The 18,407-nt window shown below is 47.7% G+C and overlaps 3 protein-coding genes across 6 annotated transcripts; 1 reads left to right on the forward strand and 2 right to left on the reverse strand.

Moving 5' to 3' along the window:
- Positions 1 to 3,881: 3,881 nt before the first annotated feature.
- LOC123407314 lies at positions 3,882 to 7,167 on the reverse strand. Of its 2 annotated transcripts, none has more exons than XM_045100420.1 (8): positions 6,963 to 7,167; positions 6,726 to 6,860; positions 6,225 to 6,424; positions 5,735 to 5,878; positions 5,370 to 5,584; positions 5,034 to 5,292; positions 4,644 to 4,802; positions 3,882 to 4,310 (listed from the first exon to the last, which is right to left on the reverse strand). In XM_045100420.1, exons 1-7 carry the CDS (start codon positions 7,045 to 7,047, stop codon positions 4,674 to 4,676), a joined length of 1,167 nt encoding a protein of 388 aa, XP_044956355.1. In that variant the 5' UTR covers positions 7,048 to 7,167; the 3' UTR covers positions 3,882 to 4,310; positions 4,644 to 4,673. The 2 variants fall into 2 exon arrangements, 1 of the variants encoding a protein (XP_044956355.1); XR_006612583.1 differs by having other exon boundaries at positions 5,054 to 5,292.
- Positions 7,168 to 7,295: 128 nt separating this feature from the next.
- LOC123407315 (histone deacetylase 2) lies at positions 7,296 to 13,311 on the forward strand. Of its 3 annotated transcripts, none has more exons than XM_045100421.1 (13): positions 7,296 to 7,534; positions 7,617 to 7,672; positions 7,773 to 7,890; positions 8,006 to 8,068; positions 8,161 to 8,229; positions 8,335 to 8,501; positions 9,067 to 9,131; positions 9,208 to 9,254; positions 9,720 to 9,764; positions 9,849 to 9,899; positions 12,246 to 12,332; positions 12,697 to 12,784; positions 12,863 to 13,311. In XM_045100421.1, exons 1-13 carry the CDS (start codon positions 7,427 to 7,429, stop codon positions 12,955 to 12,957), a joined length of 1,059 nt encoding a protein of 352 aa, XP_044956356.1. In that variant the 5' UTR covers positions 7,296 to 7,426; the 3' UTR covers positions 12,958 to 13,311. The 3 variants fall into 3 exon arrangements, with proteins under 3 accessions (XP_044956356.1, XP_044956357.1, XP_044956358.1); XM_045100422.1 differs by having other exon boundaries at positions 7,812 to 7,890; XM_045100423.1 differs by lacking the exon at positions 9,720 to 9,764.
- A 346-nt stretch (positions 13,312 to 13,657) lies between these two features.
- On the reverse strand, positions 13,658 to 17,953 carry LOC123407313 (putative transcription factor bHLH041). Its single transcript, XM_045100419.1, has 7 exons — positions 17,722 to 17,953; positions 17,521 to 17,625; positions 17,332 to 17,437; positions 17,192 to 17,206; positions 16,380 to 17,096; positions 15,899 to 16,291; positions 13,658 to 14,086 (listed from the first exon to the last, which is right to left on the reverse strand). Exons 1-7 carry the CDS (start codon positions 17,844 to 17,846, stop codon positions 13,970 to 13,972), a joined length of 1,578 nt encoding a protein of 525 aa, XP_044956354.1. The 5' UTR covers positions 17,847 to 17,953; the 3' UTR covers positions 13,658 to 13,969.
- Positions 17,954 to 18,407: the final 454 nt, after the last annotated feature.

Below are 18,407 nucleotides of genomic sequence, written 5' to 3' on the forward strand. Positions count from 1 at the left end.
TAGATATCTAGAAATAGAAATGAACTAGTATATAGATAATCAAAATTGAAAAGAACTGTCTTTTCTGTATACTTTCCTCGTTCTGTTGCTACCATGGGTCTTATGCAATCGATCGGATCATATAGATATCCCTTCAACACAACATAGGTCATCGAAAAGATCTCGGACAACTCACCAAAGAAGCCTTAAGTAAAAAATCCTACCATTGTTGCCACGGTGAAACAGATGGAGAAGAAATGGATCTAATATTTTGAGGAGTGATTCTTAACAAGTTGTTTGCCGGTGATATTTGGTCTGAGATACAAACATAAAATATGTTGAGTTTCGATTGACTGCAGCTTTTGATGATGGCGCCGAGAAATATCTTACCATGGTAAAGAATGCGATGAAGATCCTATTTATCGAATATGCATCTGAATTTGAAAAAAACTTCTAATGAAGGTGATGAGCTTGCAGAGGAGGATGAGGAGGACAATCCTGATGGTTGGGATAACCATTTGAGATTGAAAATATCCCACAACTCAAATGAGCTACAATGATATCTTGAAGAAGACTTGTTTCCTCGCCGACAAAAGTTGGATATCTTGAAGTGGTGGGAAATCCACTCCCCAAAGTATCTAGTGCTTGCGGCTATAGCGCGAGACATATTGACAATGTCTGCATCTACAGTGCCTGTACAGGCTGCATTCAGCAACGCTGGAAGGATCATCACTGACCATAGAAGTAGTTTGAGCCCGAGTACCCTTGAGATGTTGATGTTCCTTGAGGATTGGCTTCGATCATACGGTAATATATTTTTAATTATTTTTCCATACTTTATTTAATATTGTCCCTGTTGAATGGTTCATTTTGAATGCCTCCAATATTCCAGATCGTCAAAAGGCGGAACCAACAGTCGGAGACCATGGTGGTGATCAAGATGATGCTGGAACCACCTAGGTAATTCTTGTGCAGCAACATTATTCCATGTTGCCTTAAATTCTCATGTACTGGGTTAACTTTTGAAGTTTGAGCATGAGCCAGAAGCTCTTTAATGAACTCGCAATGCTTTAAATTCTACAAAAATGATTCGTCTATTAATGTATTATGCAGTTATGATCTTCTTAGCTCTGGTTGTTGATTTTCTTGTTTTTTAGAAGTTTGATTTGCTTTTGTGCTGCGGGGTTTGTCATACTTGATATTTCTTTGGAATAGCGCTACCGTCCACGTGACTAAGGCATTCAAAACAGGAAGAAAGGAATGTCTCATGTGAGCGTGTGAGCCATGTCCCAAGCAAAAAATCATCAAAATTTTCTAGCATTTGTAATGTTCATTTTCAAAGCAAATGATGCTATGATGTGGTTATATGTATGTAGTGAAGAAAAGTTGTGTTAATTCCTTTGTTGCATGTAGCATACGTGTACCTGATTATGGAGGTTAGAGATTTTATGTAAACTTTTTTCTTGCATACTGTATGCGATTTTTAAATGAGATCCACTTAATACCACTTATCTCATCAGACTTTTACTGGAATATCCACCACTTACTAGCAAACAATGGTGGGATGAAATGGGTTTGAGGTGGGACACCCATCTACAGTCCCATCTGCAGTCTGAGATTTAGAACGTGAACTCTTGTATGCATTGTTGAGTTTTCTTTATTTATGTGCTTTGTTGAGATTCACGTGTTTGGTATTATTTCTTTCTATAGTCTCTATACCTATCTCTCTCTTTTTAATAAAGTGCCACATCATTTTTTTATCATTTTTTTATCTATATGATAGACTTAACACCGATACAAAGTGAAGCATTGAGAAGGACCTCATTGCGCTGGTATTTGGCCCGCGCAGCTGCGTTTTTCTAGCATTTAGGAATAGTTAGTGACTTAGCTATTTTGTCAAGATAATAAAATCCAACATAATGATGTAGAAAAAATTCGCACGCGAGTCCGAGTGCCGAGCTGGGGCCGCTGCCAGTTCGGCTCGCCTTCGACGCCTAAATTTCGTGATTGAATGAACATTGATTAATGAGTAATGCTAGACTTACGTATGTTTACGGACTAAGCTGATTTGGCTATATTTAATTGGATTAAGGTGGAGGATTAGGTCACCCATCCTGAAAATTAGGGAGGACGGAGGCAGTATTAGATTAAGGAAAAAAGAAAGTAAGTACGTAAGATTTCATAGACTTATACGTTAGTCCAGCATTATTGTTAGTCTAGCATTATTGTTGATTAATTTCTGACAAGGCCGAGCATCCAACCGTATACCGTATAGAGCGATAACCTCATCATACGGTAGGCGATACTCCTACACCGTATCGGCAGCGAGTCCTATACGGTTTTTACTTCTGCGCGCGACAGCTCGAAGGCAAAGCGAAGCCAATAACTCCCGCCGCGGTGAATCCGAATCCGAAGAGGAGCGGCGAGTGCTGGCGCGCCGGCCAACAAATGCCAGAGCTCGCGCGCCCGATCAGATACCCGTAATAATCAGCCAAGAACCCTCGCGCCATCGATCGCGGAGGAGCAACAAGCCAAGATCGCGAACCCCGAGCGACCCGTAGATCGCCGGCGAACCCCAAGCCAAAGAACCCCATCGATCGAGAACTCGACCGAGGCCAATGGAGGCGCTGCCGCAGATCCGCCAAACCCTAAGCGAGATCAGCAGCCGGACCCCCGAGGCCCTTCGGATCGCCGTGGGCATCCGCTTCGGAAGCCTGCCGCCCTCCGCCGCCGCCGGCCGCGAGGACGTCGCGAGGTACGCCGCCTCCCTGGCGCGGCAGCTGCAGCCGCGCGTACGGCGGAATCAGCCCCCCACGGGCCCGGCGTTGAGGATGAACGCCGCGTCATGCTACTTGCCGGAGCACGACGAGGACGCGCACTTCTTCCACGCCGTGGCCGGCGTCATCGGCGTGGCGGACGGCGTCGGGGGATGCCGCTTGGAAGGCCTGGACGCCGCCGCGTTCTCGCGCGGGCTCATGGCGAGCGCCCTGTCGGAGGTCGTGGCGTCCTCCTCCGCCGCGCCGTCGCCCGGCCACATCTGCCCCTACGCGCTGCTGGACAAGGCGTACCAGCAGACGGCCGCGTCCGGCACGCCGGCGGCGTCCACGGCCGTCATCGTGTCGCTCGCCGGCAGGGTTCTCAGGTGGGCGTACGTCGGCGACAGCGGCTTCGCCGTGTTCCGCGACGGACGGATCCTGCACCGATCGTCGCCGCAGCAGTCCTATTTCAACTGCCCGTTCCAGCTCAGCTCCGACTCCAGGGACCGCTACAAGGTCAGGGACGCGGCAGTGGGCGAGATCGCCGTGGAGGAAGGCGACGTGGTGGTGGTCGCCTCCGACGGGCTCTTCGACAACGTCTTCGACGTGATGCTGGAAATGATCGTGCAGTCGGGCCTGGCGCTCAGCTTCACGCCGCAGAACATGGCCGACATCATCGCCAACCAAGCTTACGCCGCCGCGAGGCGTACCCAGGACACGCCGTTCAGCATCGCCGCCCGGGAATACGGACGGGATAAAACCGGAGGGAAGACGGACGACACCACCGTCGTTGTCGCCTTCATTGAGGCTCAGGACATGGCATGATCACAGACATAGACAGCTATGTACATAGTGATGCAGTGATGAGTATCAGTATAGGAGTTAGCATGGTCTTATCATAGGTAGTAGTGATGTCTGTTGTAACATGAGGTGTTAGTACTGTAACTTCGCATGGTCTTGCTACCATGGGAGTTAGCATGATCTTAACGAAATTACAGTGTGTCATCACATTCCTTGGTTAAATATCAATTATATTATGCTTTCTTACAATCTATTACTAGATTTGTTGGTTAAAGATTCTTTGGAAAACTGAATCGCAGTACAAAACCATAAAAAAAAACTAAACGATAAGCTGAACAAACACCGTCAATAAGCACTCATTTAATAAGGCACCATCATTTGTCAATAACAGCCTGTTGAGAGCGAATTTTTTGGAGTAACCTCATCAGCCACAACCAAGAAACTGTTACAGCATCAGCAGTGAAGGGTGACAAAGCTACCAAAAAACATCACCAAAACAACTGGCGATTTCCTACATGATCACCCTGCTACTCCTACCTAATATCGTGTATGAATGGTCCACCTTCCACGGGGAGTCTTGGCACCAATCTCATATTGCCGAGCTACCCTCCGCACAGTCTGGATCATCCCGTTTTCTTTGTGTGTAACCTGAGTTCCTGATGACTCTATTTGCCTTATGTGGTGCTTGAATTCTTTTAGTCGCTCAGAACTGCAGAGTTGGAGCTTGTGCCATACAGATACATATCTGGTGCTCAACGACGAATCGACGATCAACTGTAAAAAGAAGACAAGCTTGTTTTAGAGCAAAGCACGCTTCGTAGAAAGCCATACATAAAGCATTACACATGCAGGGGCTGAGCAAAAGCAGAAATCCGCCCCAAAAATCTAGGGCTTCGTGAATATGAACTAAATCCTTTTGTTTTTCTTCCATAAAATAAAATGTCAACAAAGACTACCAAGGCCTTGTCCGGTTAAACCTTTCAACAAGCTCCTTCAAAACTCTTGCAACTGAACAAGCCCTAATTGTGCTGAATGAACTAAGATGAAGGAAAATAAAGCACAAAATGCTGGACCAGCCTGTGATGTCTATAGGGAGAGAAAGAGTACCAGATGTAACTTCATTGTGGAACAGAAGGTTCAGAAGTCATATTTTGTTCTGCCACTCTTCAAGATTAGGCACAACATATCAGATAATTGAGAGGTTGAATTGTAGAAATCCCATGCCTCTAGCATCAAACGCTTTCTTGAACCTTTGAAATGGACAACCTAAGAACATCATATCAGATTTGGCATGTTACCATACTCAATAAAAAAATACTGGATATATCAACAGGCCCCCAAAATCAGCAAGTGTACCGCTGGACAAGTGGCAACAATGAAAAGCAGTGTACTAATAATAGTATTAACTGTGCAACTAGTGGTTAAAAAAAACTATATTTTATCGCGAGGAGGGCATGGATCAAATAAGTTCTTAAGAGTAGGATAAAAATGATGTACCTTAAGATCCAAGGGCATACCGTGAAACTGTCCAGCACCCTCAGGTGGAGTCCAATTATAAACTTCACAAGGCAAAAACAGAACAGATGCTCCATTGATTTCACCAGCAAATGTTCCATGCCTAGAAAAATTCCCAAAGGCTGATGGTAGGTAAGACTTCACAACCCATGCCAGTGCTAACTGATCACCAAGCATGCGGGATGCCTTCATATACTTTAGATTGTATGCTTTAAGAACTTCGTTGAAGAATTCAATAGCCCTAAAAGCAAATGAAGGAATTATTTAATGCAATGCCAAGTTTTCATACCAAGATCTGCTTCATAGATGTTCACTTACTTAGAGATGCCATCTCTGGTCCCTCTGACAGCTACAAATCCAGAGTTCAAGGGCTGGCCTTTGTTATTACGAAACGTAAGAGCAAGGTGCCAATGAGGATAGCTCGTGAAGATATGTCCAAGATCCTCAACCACTGCCATATCAGAATCAGTGAAAACAAAATGACGAACACAATTCACACAGTGAACCTCCTCAAGTTTTAGCTCTAGAAAGGCCTACATATGGACCAGAAAGACAAACATATCAGTCTTCTGAAGAAAACAACGCACATAGATGGTTGCATGCAGTAATATTTCTAGATCCGCAAACAGTACTTCCAAAAAAGCATATGCAGGAACATGTTTGCATGAAGCATACAAACTTACAATGTAGGACTTGATCCTCTGAAGCATCAGGTTGCCTCGAGAATAATTTCCCTCAATGGGCAGGATTGACGCCCTCCCTTGATTTATTGACAATTTTGATTTAGGATCAGTCAATATTATCACATCGCTTCTTGGCATTGACACCTACAGAGTTCTATAAATAAGATCAGAAGTTAAACAAACAACCACGCAATCGACTATGAAGGAAGACCATGTGTTACTTCTACTTTTTGAGGATTCAATTTAATATGCCAGAAGGCTACAAAAAATGCTACATAAAAAAGGGAGGAGGGGAATCACAGTGGTATCAGTGTTCTATTTTACAGTATTCACTGTAATTTCTTCTCTATCTCTACTACCATTGAACTGCTCTCAGTATTCTCTTAGCTGACATTGATTATTAATTATTCCCAACATGATAATAAATTGAATTATATTCATAGTCAGTAAGTTAGTTGCCAGCACAAACAAGAGGAAAAGGAAGATCCACCTGTATGAAGCTGATGAAAGTGTTAAGAATGGCCATGGACCTCTCCTCCTTGCCATAAGAATGCTTTCCAACAGTTAGAGCATCGGATGACCGTTTGCCAGCCCCAGCTGGGTCAGAACTGTATGTTGTGAATACTGTAACAAAAGAAACATGTTCCCCAGGTTCACTTGATGCACCTATCTTATTCACAGCTTTAAGTCCTGAAGGAAATGGTAAAATGTAGTCAGTAGATACACAACAGATGCTGATTCTGTTCACGCTACAGAAGCATGAACAATCGTACGTGGTGTCCTGCAGCCTAACTGGCACTAGTAAGCATACACAGAGCATTCTAGACCTTGATAACAGCATGTACAATCTTTAAGCACTGATAACAGTATTATTTTTGTATCCTAATCTCCTTGGAGCTGCTTCAAACTGGTGCAATGCAGTTAGAGCTTACAGTACATATGAGGATCACAGGTCACAATGTGAGAAACCGAAACTAAGAGGAGGAGAAACCTTGGCACTGGAGGCGGTCGGGGCGGCCCTGGCCGGCGGCCGGGCCGAGTACGAGGCGATCGGGACGCTTCAGCAGAGCAGAAGGCGGCATGTCAAGGGCCCTCTCCGGCTCCCAGCTCAAGCGCAGCCTGGAAACTGCAAGAAGGGGCACCAGATTGGATCGTCAGGAGGGCAAACCGCGCAGTGTGTGTGCGCGCTGGAAGGAATCGAGAGGTGGAAGGCGTCGCGGGGCCGCACCGGAGTAGATTGAAGGCGCGAGGACGACGAGGAGCAGGAGCGGGATGAGGGGGACGGCGCGGCTTCGGAGCCTCGAGATCGCCATGGAAGCGGCGGCGGAGAGGAGCGAAAGCGAGTTTCCCCTCGGCGGCGGTGGATATTTTACATTCAGCCACCGTTCTTCCGCGTAAATTGCATTCGTGTGCTCCAAACTCCAGAGATTCCGTGCAGTCAGTATGAGAAGGAGGGCTAGCAATGCAAATATCTAAGTTCAGAAAAGCTCTCGCGCAAAAAGCACAGCACCGCCACGCCACCGAATGATTCTGATTCTCCCGAAGTCCCCATCGCCATTGGTACCTCTGCCCCGCCCCCGCGGGAGGTAAGGTAAGCGGCAACACAACGCAAACTCCCAGCCCAGAGCCCTCGAGAGCATCCCTCTCCTCTCCATCCCCGCGCGAGCCCTCTCGTCCAGGCCGGTGGCCGGGATGTCCTCCTCCTCTGCCGCCGCCGTGCCGGGGGGCACGCCGGCGGACGCCCTCCGCCGCAACCGTATCCTCTCCAGCAAGCTCTACTTCGACGTGCCGGGCTCCAAGGTCAGTCGTCCGGCCGGGAGATGCTCCTCCGGTCACCCCGATCACCCGCTAATCCGTGGTTGGCGATTGCTTGGCTTGGCAGGCTCCGGTGGTCTACTCGACGGCGTACGACATCGCCTTCCTCGGAATCGAGAAGATGTGAGCTGCTTTGCTTCCCGTCCCGCCTCTCCATCATTTCCTTGCCTAGCTGCATACACGTGCACCGGACCACGGCTTACGCGCATCATGTGCTGTGCAGGCACCCGTTTGATTCCTCCAAATGGGGCCGCATATGCAGGTTCCTCACCAAAGAAGGCCACCTGGAGAAGAACCGGGTGGTGGAGCCATTGGAGGCTTCCCAGGAAGATCTACTGGTGGTAGGAAAGGAGACAATCTGTTTTCACTTGGTTCATACTGTTTCTTCTTCTTCTTTTGATTTTTGTCTGATCCCCTTTAAGTTTGTTCCATCATTCCATGGCTCTGCTTGGCCAGGTTCACACAGAGGCATACCTCAACAGCCTCAGGAGCAGCTTCAGGGTCGCAGCCATTGTAGAGGTACTAGGTTCTCAGAGGAAGCTGAATTTTGATGGCCTGATTGATAGCAAATTACAATGGCACGGTTTGCTAAACCAGATGTTTTATCTCAGGTTCCTCCGTTAACGCTCATACCTAATTGGCTCCTACAGCAAAGGCTACTGTACCCCTTCCGAAAACAGGTGATCTCTTGTGATTAGGTGCTCCCACCTGTACTGAAAGTACCAGGTGCATAATTTGGGTGCCACTGCCAGGGAGTCTCTGTAAGCTAGTTCCTTTTTCCATAGGTGGGTGGGTCCATTTTATCAGCTAAACTTGCACTTGAGAGAGGATGGGCCATTAATGTTGGTGGAGGGTTTCACCATTGTTCGGCGGAGGAAGGGGGTGGATTTTGCGCGTACGGTGATATTTCGCTCTGCATTCAGTTTGCGTTCGTTCGTCTGAATATTTCAAGGTGAGAAACCTATACTAGCTGGACTCTAACTGTATAAACTATGGAGTGTTCCTTTAGTCTCTGCAAACTACTCCCTCCGTCCTGAATTACTTGTCGCAAGAATGGATAGAAATGGATGTATCTAGAACTAAAATACATCTAGATACATCCATTCTTGCGACAAGTAATTCTGGACGGAGGGAGTATTTGTTTGGCTTATACAACGTATGTGCTTGCCTGACGGCTGTAAATATATTCTGTGAAATATCTGTGTTGTTAAGCATCCTATGTCAACTGTCATGCCAATCTTGCTTTATTCCCAGGGAGATTGCTATGCTTGTTCACATCTTAGCAAGCACTCTATGCTGCTTGGCTAGTTACGTAGTACATGTGTGGCCAATGAATGCAAGGATGTATCTCGGAGGTGCTCATAAGGGTAGGGTGTGCGTGTGTGTGTTCATAGGGGTGAGTGTATGTGCTTGTATATGAGAGCTTGCGTCTGTACTGTGCTAAAAAAAACAATGTGTACATTGCTTACTAACTATTTTAGCTTCATAAGCACCTATTCCTTTTTAAATACTTGCAGAGTAATGATCATAGATCTGGATGCTCACCAAGGAAATGGTTATGAGAAGGATTTTGCTAATGATGGTATGTCCTATATTTTGTTCTTCTATGCATTTTGTTTTCACTTCGATGACACAGTGATGCCAATTTTCACTTGCAGGAAGGGTTTACATTTTGGACATGTACAATGCTGGAATTTATCCCTTTGTAAGAACCACAGTCTAGAATTCTTGTTACACCTGCGGAACGTCAAGCTTTTTTTGCTGCTGCTGGTTATCCTCTGACTACCCTTATGCAATATGTGGTTTAGCATTTCTTATGGTGTAGAGGTTATTTATCTAGAATTTTTGTCCGTGTCCTGGTAATGAGCATAAGTTTTCTTCCCTACCCCATAAATGCATATTCTACATCATGTTTTGGAAGATACCATCCAGTTCAGATGGTGCAAACAGGCATTTACCAGAACTAAAAAATAGTAGTCGCAGCTGTGTACTTCAAATCAATTTTTAGTGTTGCTATGATATCTATAACACCCACTGTCCGAAGATTAGTCTGTTGTCATTGTCACCAGCTCTAACTTCAGTCATTGTGTATTATCATTCCGTTTTATTTAGTAATTAGTACTAGTATTATTTCTTATGTTCTATGTGAACTGATGTAACTTTATTTTAGGATTATGCTGCTAAGCGATATATTGATCAGAAAATCGAGTTAGTTGTAAGTTGGATTTTGCTAGCTGTTGATCATATTTTTCTTCATCTAATTCAAATATGAGTTGAGTGCATTATTGTGCATTTTCAGAGTGGGACAGAAACAGATGATTACTTGGATCAGCTTGACAAGGCTCTGAAGGTACCTTTGCACTTATAGATAGGGTGCTCACTAATATTTGCATTTCTACATAAAGTTGTCCTATGTACTGCAATTCTTAGGGAGAAATAGGTGAAAAATGTTATGTCAGGTGCCATATATGATACTCCCTTGTTAAAAAAAAAACCCGAAGTTCTAGGATTTTCCTAAGTCAAACTTCACTAAGTTTGACCAAGCCTACCTAAAAAAATATCAGCATGTACGAAACCAAATTTACTTCATTAGGACTCCACATCACCACAGCTATTTGTTCTGGCTGTCGACGCGCTGGGCCGCCTCATGCACCGGGCGCTCCAGACTGGCATACTTCGGCTGCTGCACCCCCGTCGTATTGTTCCGGCCGTTTCATCATACGCCGACGACGTGATGCTGTTTTGCCATGCTGAGATGGATGAGGTGCTCGCTGTGAAGGGCATCCTAGGCATATTCGAGACCGCATCGGGCCTGCAGGTCAACTATGGCAAGAGCTCGGCCACGACCCTGCATGGCGACGAGGATAGTGCTGCCTTGCTGGAGGCGCTGGGCTGTCAGGCGGCAAACTTGCCCATCACGACGACCCACTGTGGCTCGGATGCAGCCGCTTGTCGATTCTGTGGCCGGCCGCCTCCCGACATGGAAAGCATGGCTCATGAACAAAGCTGGGAGGTTGGCATTGGTCAAATCGGTCCTCAGCGCGATTCCAATCCACCAGATGCTTGCCCTTGCGCCCCCGAAGAAGACCCTGAAGCAACTAGAGAAGATCCAGCGCGGCTTCCTTTGGGCCGGTCGCGCGGCTGCATAGGGAGGACACTGTCACGTTAACTAGCGCACGGTCAGTCGGCCACTCGCGCTTGGAGGGCTGGGCATCCGAGATCTAGAGCGCACAAGGCTCGCGCTCCGACTGCGGTGGCTCTGGTTATCAAGGACGGACGCCGACAGAGCCTGGCAAGGCCTGGACCTGCAGTTCTCCCGTGAGGAGCTCGGCCTCTTCTACGCCTCCACCTTCATGGTGCTAGGTGATGGCCACACGGCGCTGTTCTGGGAAGACCGCTGGCTGCATGGGCAGTCGATTCGCGAGCTAGCACCCCTGCTGTACCTATGCATCCCCAAGAACAGGAGAAGGGCGCGGACGGTGGCGGAAGGCCTCGCCGGCAATGCCTGGGCTCGAGACATCCGCGGCGTAGTGGGGCTGCAAGAGATTGGCCAATACCTGACGACATGGCAGCGCGTCGCGCACACTACTTTGTCCGCTGAGCCAGACAAGCTTGTCTGGAAATGGACGCCTAATGGCGAATACTCGGCGCGATCCTATTATCAGGCAACCTTCCACGGATCCCTCACTTGCCATTCCTGGCAGTTAATCTGGAAGGGATGGGCTCCGCCGAAGGTCAAGTTCTTCCACTGGCTTGTGAGCCTGGACCGATGCTGGACCGCGGACAGACTTGCTCGCCGCGGCCTCCCACATCACGCCCGCTGCCTGCTTTGCGACCAAGAGCCAGAGACCATCCGCCACCTGCTACTGGCCTGCCCCTTCGCGCGGCAAGCCTGGCACGAGGCTCTTTCCTGGCTGCGCTTACCAGCCCCCACGCCGGAGCAGGATATCTCCATTCAGGATTGGTGGATAAGGGCGAGAGATGCCACACCACCATCGCTCCGCAAGGCGCTGAGGTCCACCACGCTGCTAGTTCCATGGATGATCTGGAAACATAGGAATGCGTGTGTATTTGATCATGTCACTCCGTCGCTCTCCGAGCTCTCGGATAGGATCAAAGATGAGATGAGGTATTGGGCTAGAGCCGGGGACAAGGGGCTTAGGGTAGTCTTGCCCCCATCCTGGGATGTCCGTTGAACTACTTGTAACCTGCTGTAATCGTCTCCTCAGAGACTGACTTTCCCTCTTTTCAATACAAAGAAACGCACATCTCTGCGTTTTCTCGAAAAAATAAATTTTCATATTATATATATTTGATATCATAGATCTTTGCGTATTTTTCTATAGACATGGTTAAACTAAAAAAGTTTGACTTTGCAAAATCCTAGAACTTCAATTATTTTGGAACGGAGGAAGTATATCACATGATTTGTGTTCTGAAACTTATGTAAACTGGACATAGAGGTGAATTTTAATATACTACTTTAGAATGTGATGTAAAAGCATCCATGGTATTGAATGAAGTTATTTGCACATGTTCAACTGAAATGGACGTTTGAAATGGGAAAATAATATATAATGAGTTCAAAGCAGTTGGCACTTCCCTTGTAACCATTCATTCTTGTTGTTCACAATTTAAATATAATTAGTTTTACCAAACACTATTTAGAGTTCCTTTTGGGGCATGTTGTTTGCAGGTCGCCCAAACTAGATTCCAGCCCCAGCTTATTATTTATAATGCTGGGACAGACATCCTGGATGGTGATCCATTGGGTAACTTGAAGGTACTTCTCTGATCAATCAACTCAATATTTTGACAAAGATCGGGTCCATAAGTAACTCCCTGTGGAGAATGTAGCTGCAACTTGCTCAATATTTCTAGTGGTATTAACCTAAAGATTACAGAACTTAATCATGAACGCCTAATTGCAACATGACTTTTGTATAGTTCAATAGTTCTCTTCCTAAGCTAGATTTTTCTGCCCATAATGCCACAACAGCAAACTGGAAAATCATTGGGCACAGAAGTATAATAAACAATAAATACTTATAAACAGCATATTATTGCCTTTGTTTTGCTTCTGTTCCCTACACTAATCAGTGTTATACCGTTATATTGCTGCTGCATGCTTTCTCCCCAAATTCTAGATAAGCCCTGAAGGTGTGGTGATTAGAGATGAGAAGGTGTTCAAATTTGCAAAAGATCAGAACATTCCACTTGTCATGATGACATCAGGTGAGCGGCTTCTCCTGCATTTTGTGTTTTTTGTTCCTCTCCTGTGAATGACATACACGTGCCCCACCCCCTGCTCAGGAGGCTACATGAAGTCGAGCGCACGTGTAATCGCGGATTCGATTACCAATCTCTCACAGAAAGACTTGATACAGCTAGGTAGCCAGCCAGGCTAAAGGAGCCTCTGCCACCCACAAGTGTTCAACCTGAAGGGCACATCCACTGGATGTATAGTTTACAGTTCTATCATATTAGTATGTATGAATCACGGGAAATTCTTGTCACCTTGTACATACTGTCATAAGGCCTTTGTTTCCAAGAAGAGCACGCAATAGGGAAGCTGAGAGCGCCGTGATGACAAGAGAGACAGCACCTGGAGATCCCCATGGATCCCCATCGTCAAACTATACTATAGAGGTTTCAGTTACTGTTTTCTCCTGGGAAGCCAATAAACACAGAACTGCTTAAAGAGTTTGCCCTGTATACATCTTGAAGGTTACCAAGAAGAGGTATAGCATGATGTTTTTTGTCGTGCCGTCTTTCCTGGCAACACGGCTTTCATCGTCGGCTTGTTGGATGGTTTACAGTTATATGTCTGTTTTGTAATTCCTGCTACTTGGAACTTTGGTTCCTTCCCTTTTAGAATCATGACAGCTCTCAGCGGAAAGGCACGGATGGTTGAAGCCGCCACAGCCAGGAAACCATCTTGGTAGTTGGCACTGAACCACCGAGCTTCATCATCCAGGGCCTGAATTTGACGCCAGGCTATTCCTTTCCAGTAAAATTCTTCAGTGCCTATAGCCCTAGACCTATCGTCGCTCGTATACTGTGCAGGACGTTGTCCAAGCAAAAAGGAAAATTCAAAAAACCAATTCATTTCATGTCAAAACTGCAACATTGGGCCATCAATAGACCTATCATCAAGCTGATTCCCTCAAAACAAAAATAAATTATCAAAGCTGACTCCCGTAAAACAGAAATAAACTAGTATCATCAAGCTGAAGACTACGTTACACTAAAATAAATAGGGGCCTTCAATCTTGACCCAAAACTACCAAAGCTCAACAGCACTACATGGATAAAAGACGAGAGAACGAACGAGAAACATACGGCGCCATTGCCACCAAACACAGTCATTTTCCTGCCTCCTCCTCGGGCTCCCTGACACGGTCAATGCTGGCATCCTACCTACGGCGACCTCGGGGGTGGCACCACCGGCGGCGGCGGCGTCTTCATCACCGCGTCCTCGACGACCTTCGTCAGAGCTTCCTCGAGCCGTGTCGCGTCGACGACGTCTCCAGCCTCCTACAGCAGCATTTGAAAGGTTCGTCAGCCTCCGGTGAGTTAAGCTTCGTCAGTAAAGTAAGTACCCTGACCGCGTCTGCATCCAGTTTAAATCACACACTTTCCAGTCATGCCAGGTCTCCTCGATCGCTATGTATCTATAGTACTTTGTCGTTGTCAGCGTCGGGAGGACGCATCAGGAAACTAATTACGGCAGATGTTTTCTTGATGAGATCGCATCGAGCATGCATTTTTTAAACCGAACCAGGAATGCATGGCGGATGGCTAAAACGAGACCGTGGTTATATTTGTAGCGCAGTTTGAAAAAGTATTTTACTTGTAGTACTGAAAAGCGTGATCTGGCTGACAAGAGATTGCCTGAAGGATGAACGATGGCTCTGCTGCTTTACTTGGTCACACATCCAGTTTCTTGGTCATGTTCGTGGCCACATGGCAATGGAACCTTAAAAGCTTGGAAACGTGTGTAATTCAAGTAGGGGTATATTCAACTATATGTATTTTGCTTAACTGGTCAAAAGCGAGTCGTGTCTGCTGAAACCAATTCAAACAACTTGATTATTAACTTAATGCTAGTTTGACACTTTGACCCATGTCCGGTTCTCAGCGTAGTCGCTTGCTAGTCTAGATTCTTCGGATCTTCAGTACAATGGTCTGGCTGAGGTCAATCTTTTTTTTTCTTTTTTCTTTTTTGCGGGGGAAAGGGAATCATGTTAATGTTCACTCTCTCTCTCTCTCTCGCATGAAAGCAAGTCAACCCCACACCAAATGTTTGTATAAGGGCCGCACATTTTCCTAGATCCATAATTTCACCAATATAATACGAGTTAAATGTCAGAAAAGTATACCATTAGAAAATTCAAATGTTATGTTTTCCGATATACAAACCGTATTACATAGGTTGAAATGTCGATCTAGGAATACACGTGGGCCTTATAAACCGGAAAATAGAGACTAATATTTCCTCTGGGTGTTTTCTGAAATATAACTTTGACCAAGTTTTTGAGTAATAAAATGTGGTGTACTCCTGTCTTTCCGGTCTGAAGACCATCAATAATGCTAGACCTACAAGAAGACCATATCTCAAAATTTCTGCTTTTAATATTTGTGAGTCCTATTTTTATCAACCTCACTGATACATGTTAAATTCCTGCTTTGGCCACACATGCATGCATTGCAGTTAAGTTAAATTAATAAGCAAACAAACATGATTTTTTTTTTGAGGAAAACGAGCATACAAATTGAATACTTTTGCAAACTACTATGAAATTCATTCCACCACTCATCATCGGTCTTAATTGGAGAGATTGTTGAATTAGTCCTTTTTACCGGAAGGAAGGGAGTATGCGTCAAATAATTATACCATCCTAGATTTCTTTCAAATAGGAATCCAACAATATAATTTTGTAATGTTAGATTAAATTTGGTGGATTATAACATAAACCGCCTGCCGTGAAGTGTCACTTCACATGGCTTGTTATACCCCACCTTTAAGAATACATGGTTTATATTATAACTCCATCCCAAAAATAGTTTGTTACCTACAAACTGCACATCACTTTATTTGTCTTGATTTTTATTTTATTTTTAAATTATATTCCACGCACATGGTAAAAAAAAAAATCGAAGTTGTTCACCAAAGGCTATGCAAAATTCAAAATGTCCTATTTGATAAGTGTGACTTATCTGTCGACTTGCGAGAGAGTACGATTAACCTCCCGATTTGAAATCAGAGTAGAATGTTCGTTGAACCCACTAGTGCAAACATGCGACCATATGGTTTTGCAAATAAATGGGATGGAGGAAAACTGTTACCGTCATCCGCAATGTCAGGCTGGCCCGTGCAAGCGCGCTGCTCTGTTGCCTCGCCTCCGCGGCCACCACCATGAAACCCCCGGCGTCCTTCAGCCGTGCGAGCAGCGAGACCAGCATGTCCGACATGTCGCACTCCGCCCGCACCGTCACCCGCACGCCCACCTCCCGCGGCTGCTGACTCGGCGTCGTCGATGATGTCGATGTCGACGTCGACGCCCCGGTGGTCACCTCGACCTCCACTGTTTTCCCCGAGGGGTTATTGATATCGCTTGCGCTTGGGTTCAGGCCGAGCTCCGCCTCGAGCTGCAGGTTCCTCTCTCGGAGCTGGGTCACCTGGGACACCAGCTTGGCCATGTACTCTGTCGTGCTCGCAAGGACGTTGGCCTTGTCTTTCTGCAGAAGGAATGAACGATCACGATGAGATGTTGCTGTGAATCTTGCATCCATGGCGAGATGATCTTTGGTTTGGAGTCGTTCGTACCTTGGACCCGGGAGGGAGCAGAGCTCTGAGGGTCTGGAAGCTGTCGTTGAGCCGCTCGCGCCGGCGCCGCTCCGAGATCACGTGGTGCAGCTGGCTGGTGCTGGACGGCGGTGGCTCGTGGTGCGCGCCGGCGAGCTCCGGCTGGTTGCGCATTGACATGTGCACGCTTGCCAGGAGCGACATGCATGTCTTGATCATCCTCTGCCCCGGCGCGCCTGGCCGCGGCCGCGCCCTTGGCGAGAGCGCCGCGCGATACGGTTTGAACGCCGTCGTCCGCCGCGGCGATGACCGCTGCGAGCGGTGGCTGGCCAGCCAGGGAGGACACGGCGGAGGCGGCGGCGTGGAGGTGGTCGACGCACCGGGGGAGGGGATGGCCGCGAGCATTGCCTGCGCCATTAAGGCGTAGTCGTTGGCTTCGACGATCGGCGCGAGCAAGCCGGGCAGCGACGACGCATGCATCAGCAGTGGCTGCGTGGATGGCTCGCCCGCCGTTGCTGCCGGCGTCGCCATTGCGCGAATGAGAGAGGAGTACTCCGGGCTCCCGATGGAGAGCGACGGCACGGGGGAGGACGAGGACGACAGCCCTGCCGGCGGCAGCTGGAGGAGGTCCTCCAGGAACGACTGGTGCACGTGATCCGCCACGGCCGCCGCTGCCACCGATGTAGTCGACAGACCGATCTCGATCTCGCCGCTCTCGCATCCCATGAACACCGCCATCTGCCGCGCGCGATCATCAGCTCAACCCATGCCCCGTTGACGCAATGCGTAAAAGATAGTAAAAAACAACGAGGCGTCGCCGTTCATGTACGTACCTTCGTGCCGGCTTCCTGCACGAACAAACAAAGAGCAACGAGCAAAGGTCAGCCATCAGCTTCAAAGTTCAAACACAGACCGGACTATCGCAATCGATAGTGTGCAAGACGAAGAGAAGTATTCGTGGGCGCTGACTGACATGGTAGAACTGCTGCTGCACCTGCAGCGACGCCGACGACGTCAGGTCCGGCTCCGGCAGCTCCATGTAGGCGCGGCCCTCCCTGTACGCCCACCCGGGCACGCACCTGCATGCTCGACCGGCCACCGTCAGACAGAATATACGGGTCTCAAAGAAGCTGAGGACCGAGCTGTGCACTGCAATGCGTACCCGCTTACGACGGCGCAGAGCGCCCCCCGGTACGCCTCGAAGCCCGCCCGTGCGCGAGCACCGCCGCCGCCGCCGGCGATCCACGCGTCCAAGCAGAACAAATGGCTGGCGAGGAGCACCACAGCAAACTACGCCGTGAAGAGCAAGCAAAGGACAGAGAGACTCGAGAAGACCAACGGCGCCGCGGCGCGACGAACGGACCTGGATGGGAGCTGGGCGGTCACCGGCGCCCAGAGGCAGAGGTAGAGGCAGCCGGGGACGCGCGCCGCCGCGCGCTCCAGGACGAGAGCCCGGGGCACCGCCGCGAGCGCGAAGACGGAGTCCATAGGCACCGCGACCGCACCGTGCGGGCGTCCCTCTCACGGTCTCACCTTAGGAGGCCGCTGGCTCCAAGGTTCATGGCCGTTTTTGTACTCTGTCTCTGACTGGCGCCGCCATGAGGGGCGGGTGCGCGCGCGTATGTATGTGGGTTGTGGAGGCTGGAGAGGATCGAGTCGATGTGGCAACCGGGAGTTTGGTGAGAGGTGTGGGGTCGTTTGAAAAGTACCGAAGGCAGGCACGTGGACTCGTTCAAACTTTCAAAGGCATAGGGATGGGAGGATTTATCCTACGGTTGTAAGCACGCCTTGCCTAATCTGGCAATTCATACCATTCTTTATCGAGATAATAGGACTTAACCACATTCACGTCAAAATACTCCTTTTTCCCGAGTTGCGTCCAAATACTACTTTCTGCATTTTGGGAAAACGAAAATGGCGAGGAAATGTGAAAATCTTTGCAAAACAAAATGAAGACGATTCTCTTACACAAAAACTCAAAAAGTTGCCTTTACGTGGATATGAATTTTTTTGGTTTTACTATAATTCTATAATTACTTTGTGACCCAA

Source organism: Hordeum vulgare, chromosome 7H, assembly GCF_904849725.1.
Source record: "Hordeum vulgare subsp. vulgare chromosome 7H, MorexV3_pseudomolecules_assembly, whole genome shotgun sequence".
Lineage (NCBI taxonomy): Eukaryota > Viridiplantae > Streptophyta > Magnoliopsida > Poales > Poaceae > Hordeum > Hordeum vulgare.